The 7596-nt window shown below is 54.5% G+C and overlaps 1 protein-coding gene across 2 annotated transcripts; it reads left to right on the top strand.

Annotated features, from left to right (window-relative positions):
* The first annotated feature begins 1679 nt into the window (after nucleotides 1-1679).
* Nucleotides 1680-5531, top strand: LOC138769249 (prothymosin alpha-like). Of its 2 annotated transcripts, none has more exons than XM_069947592.1 (5): nucleotides 1680-1869; nucleotides 2643-2720; nucleotides 2889-2952; nucleotides 3034-3131; nucleotides 5213-5531. In XM_069947592.1, the coding sequence occupies exons 1-5, from the start codon at nucleotides 1813-1815 to the stop codon at nucleotides 5279-5281; spliced, it is 366 nt and encodes a 121-aa protein (XP_069803693.1). In that variant the 5' UTR covers nucleotides 1680-1812; the 3' UTR covers nucleotides 5282-5531. The 2 variants fall into 2 exon arrangements, with proteins under 2 accessions (XP_069803693.1, XP_069803694.1); XM_069947593.1 differs by having other exon boundaries at nucleotides 1684-1869; nucleotides 3037-3131.
* Nucleotides 5532-7596: the final 2065 nt, after the last annotated feature.

The following is a 7596-nucleotide window of genomic DNA, read 5'->3' on the forward strand; positions in this document are numbered from 1 at the left end:
TGTATATGGGGTAATAACCAGGAATCAGTGAGGAGACTGCACGCTTCTCCTATCACTATGGTGAGCTATGTATATGGGGTAATAACCAGGAATCAGTGAGGAGACTGCACGCTTCTCCTATCACTATGGTGAGCTATGTATATGGGGTAATAACCAGGAATCAGTGAGGAGACTGCACGCTTCCCCTATCACTATGGTGAGCTATGTATATGGGGTAATAACCAGGAATCAGTGAGGAGACTGCACGCTTCCCCTATCACTATGGTGAGCTATGTATATGGGGTAATAACCAGGAATGGATCAGTGAGGAGACTGCACGCTTCTCCTATCACTATGGTGAGCTATGTATATGGGGTAATAACCAGGAATGGATCAGTGAGGAGACTGCACGCTTCCCCTATCACTATGGTGAGCTATGTATATGGGGTAATAACCAGGAATCAGTGAGGAGACTGCACGCTTCCCCTATCACTATGGTGAGCTATGTATATGGGGTAATAACCAGGAATGGATCAGTGAGGAGACTGCACGCTTCCCCTATCACTATGGTGAGCTATGTATATGGGGTAATAACCAGGAATCAGTGAGGAGACTGCACGCTTCTCCTATCACTATGGTGAGCTATGTATATGGGGTAATAACCAGGAATCAGTGAGGAGACTGCACGCTTCTCCTATCACTATTGTGAGCTATGTATTTGTGTTAATAACCAGGAATCAGTGAGGAGACTGCACGCTTCCCCTATCACTATGGTGAGCTATGTATATGGGGTAATAACCAGGAATCAGTGAGGAGACTGCACGCTTCCCCTATCACTATGGTGAGCTATGTATATGGGGTAATAACCAGGAATCAGTGAGGAGACTGCACGCTTCCCCTATCACTATGGTGAGCTATGTATATGGAGTAATAACCAGGAATCAGTGAGGAGACTGCACGCTTCCCCTATCACTATGGTGAGCTATGTATATGGGGTAATAACCAGGAATGGATCAGTGAGGAGACTGCACGCTTCCCCTATCACTATGGTGAGCTATGTATATGGGGTAATAACCAGGAATCAGTGAGGAGACTGCACGCTTCCCCTATCACTATGGTGAGCTATGTATATGGGGTAATAACCAGGAATCAGTGAGGAGACTGCACACTGCCGCCGCTGCCCCGTACACACTGCTCCCCCTTGCGGCCGGTTCCGTACACACTGCTCCCCTATACACACACTGCTCCCCCTTGCGGCCGGTTCCGTACACACTGCTCCCCCTTGCGGCCGGTTCCGCCGCTGCCCCGTACACACTGCTCCCCCTTGCGGCCGGTTCCGCCGCTGCCCGTACACACTGCTCCCCCTTGCGGCCGGTTCCGTACACCCCTATGGCCGGCGGAGCGCAGCACGGCGCCTGGTACCAGCCAGTCACATCCGCACAACAAAGGAGGGGGGCGCGAGCCAATAGAAGCTGCCAAGCATCCTGCTGCTCCACTATGATATTTGCATAATGGGCGGGGTTATCCTCTATCCGGATAAGCCAATCACAGAGTGAGGAGCCTATTAATTCTACGGGGCGGGGGGATGCTGAGAATAGACATTAAAGACAGCCAATGAAACATGAGCGGGTAGCGTTCTCCAGCCAATCCCAGCGCCGCCATCCTCCTGGGTCCCGCCCACTCCGAGTTTGTATTTAATTCTCGCTCTGTGGTCCAGTAGTTTCATTGGTGTCCTCACGGCCGCGGGTCCTGCGTCTTCCATCAGCTCTTCTCCTCCTCCTCCTCCCGGTATTATTACTCTTCTTCCTCCCGCTCACCGAACTTCCCGGGAACATGGCCGATACCGATGTGGATACCACCGCCGCCAGCACCGAGGTGCCCGTGACTAAGGTACCGCCGCCTGTCACACCGTGTCTCCCATTGTTCGCCGCGGCTCTTTGTTGTCTTTTGTCCGCACGAGGTATCGCGGCAATTACCGGCTCCGTGCGAACTTTCCTTCTCCCCGGGTGATTTGTCGCTCCGGTCGGTGTGCCCGCTCACCTCACGGGTTCTGCCTCTCCCGCGCTTTTACCTCACCTGCTGTGGTGAGCGGGGTGTATCGCACTGTATCGCAGCGGTGAGCCCTGCCACCTGCCCTGGCTCCCGGCCAGCCCCCGCTCTCTGCTCTGAGGAGACGGCGAGTTCAAACGAATGGAGGGGGGGGGGGGGGGCGGCTGTGGAGAAAAATGCGGGAGAGCGGGGGCGGGACCAGGGGGCGTGGTGAGCGGGAGCCGGAGAGACGCTGCTGCGCCTGCGCGGCCAAGTCTTTGTTTCTCCGCTGCTCGCGGCCGCCCCGGAGGCGCGCATCCGCTACATGAGCCGAAGCGGGAGCGCGCGTCCAGTAGCTGAGCCCGATGCGGGAGCGCGCGTCCGATACCTGAGCATCTCCCGCCGGTATCGATTCGATTCTTTGTCTTCCTGCTGTGTAATCCTGTGTGTAGAATGATTTTATAAGCTCAATGGAGACCAATAGACATGAGAGGAATGGGAGAGAAGTGCCGAGCCTGGCTCTTCACTGCCTTATTATACTGGCACATAATAAAGTGTGATCGCTACTAGGAGCAGCTGTACCACTAGTCACTGCCGCTATATATATATATATCTGTTATGTGCTTATTGTGCAGGATCTCAAGGAGAAGAAGGAAGTGGTGGAGGAGGCCGAGAAGGCGGAGAATGGCGGCGACGTTCCGGCCAACGGAACTGTAAGTCTCCTCTGATATTATTCCCCGTACACTACAACTCTCAGCATGCACAGGGGCCTTTATGGACGGCCATTATTGTGGTGGCATGCTGGGGTTTGTTGTCCATAGTAAACCATCCGTGTATGGAGCGGCTGCTGGAGGTGGTGTGTAACCTGGATGTATTTACAGGAAGAGAACGGAGCCGATCACAGCGAGGAGAACACCGAGGACCCAGAGGAGGAAGAAGATGAAGGTGATGGTCCTTTCCATAGAGATCCCTCCATCGCTGCGACACTAGTGCTATTGTCTCATCATTTGTTCTCTTCTTTCCCAGCAGAGGGTGAAGGAGAAGAAGATGAAGAAGAGGAAGAAGGTGAAGGAGAGGAGACTGAGTCAGACAGTCATCCTGTAAAGCGCCCGGCGGAGAAGGAGGTGGGTGCTGCATGTTATGTAAGGATATAGCTGCCATTAACTTGTATATTAGACTCTTCCTGCTGTGTGTGTGCGACCCCTTATCTGCCCCTGCTGTGTGTGTGTGCGCGCGACCCCTTATCTGCCCCTGCTGTGTGTGTGCGCGAGCGACCCCTTATCTGCCCCTGCTGTGTGTGTGCGCGAGCGACCCCTTATCTGCCCCTGCTGTGTGTGTGCGACCCCTTATCTGCCCCTGCTGTGTGTGTGTGACCCCTTATCTGCCCCTGCTGTGTGTGTGTGCGCGCGACCCCTTATCTGCCCCTGCTGTGTGTGTGTGTGTGTGTGCGCGACCCCTTATCTGCCCCTGCTGTGTGCGCGACCCCTTATCTGCCCCTGCTGTGTGTGTGTGTGTGCGCGACCCCTTATCTGCCCCTGCTGTGTGTGTGTGTGTGTGTGCGCGACCCCTTATCTGCCCCTGCTGTGTGTGTGTGTGCGCGACCCCTTATCTGCCCCTGCTGTGTGTGTGTGTGCGCGACCCCTTATCTGCCCCTGCTGTGTGTGTGTGTGTGTGCGCGACCCCTTATCTGCCCCTGCTGTGTGTGTGTGTGTGCGACCCCTTATATGCCCCTGCTGTGTGTGTGTGTGTGTGTGCGACCCCTTATCTGCCCCTGCTGTGTGTGTGTTTGTGCGACCCCTTATCTGCCTCTGCTGTGTGTGTGTGTGACCCCTTATCTGCCCCTGCTGTGTGTGTGTGTGACCCCTTATCTGCCCCTGCTGTGTGTGTGTGACCCCTTTATCTGCCCCTGCTGTGTGTGTGCGCGACCCCTTATCTGCCCCTGCTGTGTGTGTGTGTGACCCCTTATCTGCCCCTGCTGTGTGTGTGTGTGACCCCTTATCTGCCCCTGCTGTGTGTGTGTGACCCCTTTATCTGCCCCTGCTGTGTGTGCGCGACCCCTTATCTGCCCCTGCTGTGTGCGCGCAACCCCTTATCTGCCCCTGCTGTGTGCGCGCGCGACCCCTTATCTGCCCCTGCTGTGTGCGCGCGCGACCCCTTATCTGCCCCTGCTGTGTGCGCGCGCGACCCCTTATCTGCCCCTGCTGTGTGCGCGCGCGACCCCTTATCTGCCCCTGCTGTGTGCGCGCGCGACCCCTTATCTGCCCCTGCTGTGTGCGCGCGCGACCCCTTATCTGCCCCTGCTGTGTGCGCGCGCGACCCCTTATCTGCCCCTGCTGTGTGCGCGCGCGACCCCTTATCTGCCCCTGCTGTGTGCGCGACCCCTTATCTGCCCCTGCTGTGTGCGCGACCCCTTATCTGCCCCTGCTGTGTGCGCGACCCCTTATCTGCCCCTGCTGTGTGCGCGACCCCTTATCTGCCCCTGCTGTGTGCGCGACCCCTTATCTGCCCCTGCTGTGTGCGCGCGCGCGACCCCTTATCTGCCCCTGCTGTGTGCGCGACCCCTTATCTGCCCCTGCTGTGTGTGTGTGACCGCTTATCTGCCCCTGCTGTGTGCGTGTGACCCCTTATCTGCCCCTGCTGTGTGTGTGTGTGTGTGCGACCCCTTATCTGCCCCTGCTGTGTGCGCGCGCGCGACCCCTTATCTGCCCTTGCTGTGTGCGCGACCCCTTATCTGCCCCTGCTGTGTGTGTGTGACCCCTTATCTGCCCCTGCTGTGTGTGTGTGACCCCTTATCTGCCCCTGCTGTGTGTGTGTGACCCCTTATCTGCCCCTGCTGTGTGTGTGTGACCCCTTATCTGCCCCTGCTGTGTGTGTGTGTGTGTGACCCCTTATCTGCCCCTGCTGTGTGTGTGTGTGTGACCCCTTATCTGCCCCTGCTGTGTGTGTGTGACCCCTTATCTGCCCCTGCTGTGTGAGTGTGACCCCTTATCTGCCCCTGCTGTGTGTGTGTGTGTGTGACCCCTTATCTGCCCCTGCTGTGTGTGTGTGACCCCTTATCTGCCCCTGCTGTGTGTGTGTGACCCCTTATCTGCCCCTGCTGTGTGTGTGTGACCCCTTATCTGCCCCTGCTGTATATGTCTCTCTCTCACGCTCTCTCTCTGCCCCCACGTGTTTCCTCACATTAATGGCCATCTTTGCTTTTCAGGAGGAAACTGAAACTAAAAAACAGAAGACAGAAAATGGAGATTCCACAGAAGTGAAAGAGTCGGCCTAGTCGCCCCCTCCCCCGGTGCCCGGACTTTTTATAGCCTACGTGACATGGTTGAATCTAAACAGTAGAGAATGTGCTTTATATCTGTACATTTTACAGAACAACTTTTTTATATACTGTAAACCCACATGCACTAGAAACCTGTAACATCACGGCCAGGATAGCGGAAGGTTTTTTGTAAAATGTTATTTATTGGTGCTTGTTTGTACTGGTTGACTGCTACAATAATAAAGAAAAAGATCTGTTTGTTTTCCGTGGTGGTATAGCTTTGCTTTGTGTCATCTCTGAATCGCAGGTCCTGGTGGAGCCATGTGTATTCGGGAGTGAAGCTGCCGTCCTGTAATATATATCATGGTGTTAGCCTAGGAGCTTCATATGCAATGAAGGCCAAAGAGATGGCTCATATTATAGCCGCAAAGGGAAACCTGGGGCATTCTGTATAGATCTTTCATTTGTTGCTGTTCCGTATATAGTTGTGCAAGCAAAATGTTTGGAAAATGGCAAAGTTGAATATGTAAATTTTTTTTCTGTATCCTAATGTGCTATCAAAGTGTGTATAGCGGAGATTAGTGAGGAGCAGGGCGTAGTCTCATCCACCTGTGACTAGCTTATTACGCTGTATACCTCATCACTTCATGCTGGACCACTACTTTGTATATTCAGGTTAAGTACTATAAATAAATCTTTCTTTTATATATAAAAAAACAAAGTCTTGACTCTTATTTTACACACCATGTACATGACAAACATGATCAGTCAATCTCAGTACATTGCTGGGCGGTCATTCATGGTCAGTATATGGCTGGGGCAGTCATTGATGGTCGATCAGTCTCGGCACATGGCTGGGCGGTCATTGAGGGTTTCAGTACATGGCTAGGCGGTCATTGATGGTCGGTCTCAGTACATGGCTGGGCGGTCATTGATGGTCGGTCTCAGTACAGGGCTGGCCGGTCATTGATGGTCGGTCTCAGTATATGGCTGGGCGGTCATTGATGGTCGGTCTCAGTATATGGCTGGGCGGTCATTGATGGTCGGTCTCAGTACATGGCTGGGGCAGTCATTGATGGTCGGTCTCAGTACATGGCTGGCCGGTCATTGATGGTCGGTCTCAGTACATGGCTGGGCGGTCATTGATGGTCGGTCTCAGTACATGGCTGGGCGGTCATTGATGGTCGGTCTCAGTATATGGCTGGCCGGTCATTGATGGTCGGTCTCAGTACATGGCTGGGGCAGTCATTGATGGTCGGTCTCAGTACATGGCTGGGCGGTCATTGATGGTCGTCTCAGTATATGGCTGGCCGGTCATTGATGGTCGGTCTCAGTACATGGCTGGGCGGTCATTGATGGTCGGTCTCAGTACATGGCTGGGCGGTCATTGATGGTCGGTCTCAGTACATGGCTGGGTGGTCATTGATGGTCGGTCTCAGTACATGGCTGGCCGGTCATTGATGGTCGGTCTCAGTACATGGCTGGCCGGTCATTGATGGTCGGTCTCAGTACAGGGCTGGCCGGTCATTGATGGTCGGTCTCAGTATATGGCTGGGCGGTCATTGATGGTCGGTCTCAGTACAGGGCTGGCCGGTCATTGATGGTCGGTCTCAGTATATGGCTGGCCGGTCATTGATGGTCGGTCTCAGTATATGGCTGGGCGGTCATTGATGGTTGGTCAGTCTCAGTATATGGCTGGCCGGTCATTGATGGTCGGTCTCAGTATATGGCTGGGCGGTCATTGATGGTTGGTCAGTCTCAGTATATGGCTGGGTGATCATTGATGGTCAGGGGGTTGTGCAGGTAGCTGGTGAGTGTGCACATAGTGAGGGGTTGTGCAGGTAGCTAAGCATTGTGCACATAGTTGGGGTCGTGGAGATAGCGGGGGTTGTACAGGTAGCTGGTGGTTGTGGACATAGTGAGGGGTGGTGCACATAACGGGGGGTTGTACAGGTAGCTGGTGGTTGTGGACATAGCGGGGGTTGTACAGGTAGCTGGTGGTTGTGGACATAGTGAGGAGTGGTGCACATAGCAGGGGTTGTACAGGTAGCTGGTGGTTGTGGACATAGTCAGGGGTTGTACAGGTAGCTGGTGGTTGTGGACATAGCGGGGGTTGTACAGGTAGCTGGTGGTTGTGGACATAGTCAGGGGTTGTACAGGTAGCTGGTGGTTGTGGACATAGTGAGGGGTGGTGCACATAGCGGGGGTTGTACAGGTAGCTGGTTGTTGTGGACATAGTCAGGGGTTGTACAGGTAGCTGGTGGTTGTGGACATAGCGGGGGTTGTACAGGTAGCTGGTGGTTGTGGACATAGTCGGGGGTTGTACAGGT

Source organism: Dendropsophus ebraccatus, chromosome 12 (assembly GCF_027789765.1).
Source record: "Dendropsophus ebraccatus isolate aDenEbr1 chromosome 12, aDenEbr1.pat, whole genome shotgun sequence".
NCBI lineage: Eukaryota > Metazoa > Chordata > Amphibia > Anura > Hylidae > Dendropsophus > Dendropsophus ebraccatus.

Coding starts and splice junctions, on each gene's coding strand:
- LOC138769249 (XM_069947592.1), top strand. CDS start 1,813: ATGGCCGATACCGATGTGGATACCACCGCCGCCAGCACCGAGGTGCCC. Junction 1,870..2,642: donor CCGAGGTGCCCGTGACTAAG/GTACCGCCGCCT, acceptor CTTATTGTGCAG/GATCTCAAGGAGAAGAAGGA. Junction 2,721..2,888: donor ACGTTCCGGCCAACGGAACT/GTAAGTCTCCTC, acceptor ATGTATTTACAG/GAAGAGAACGGAGCCGATCA.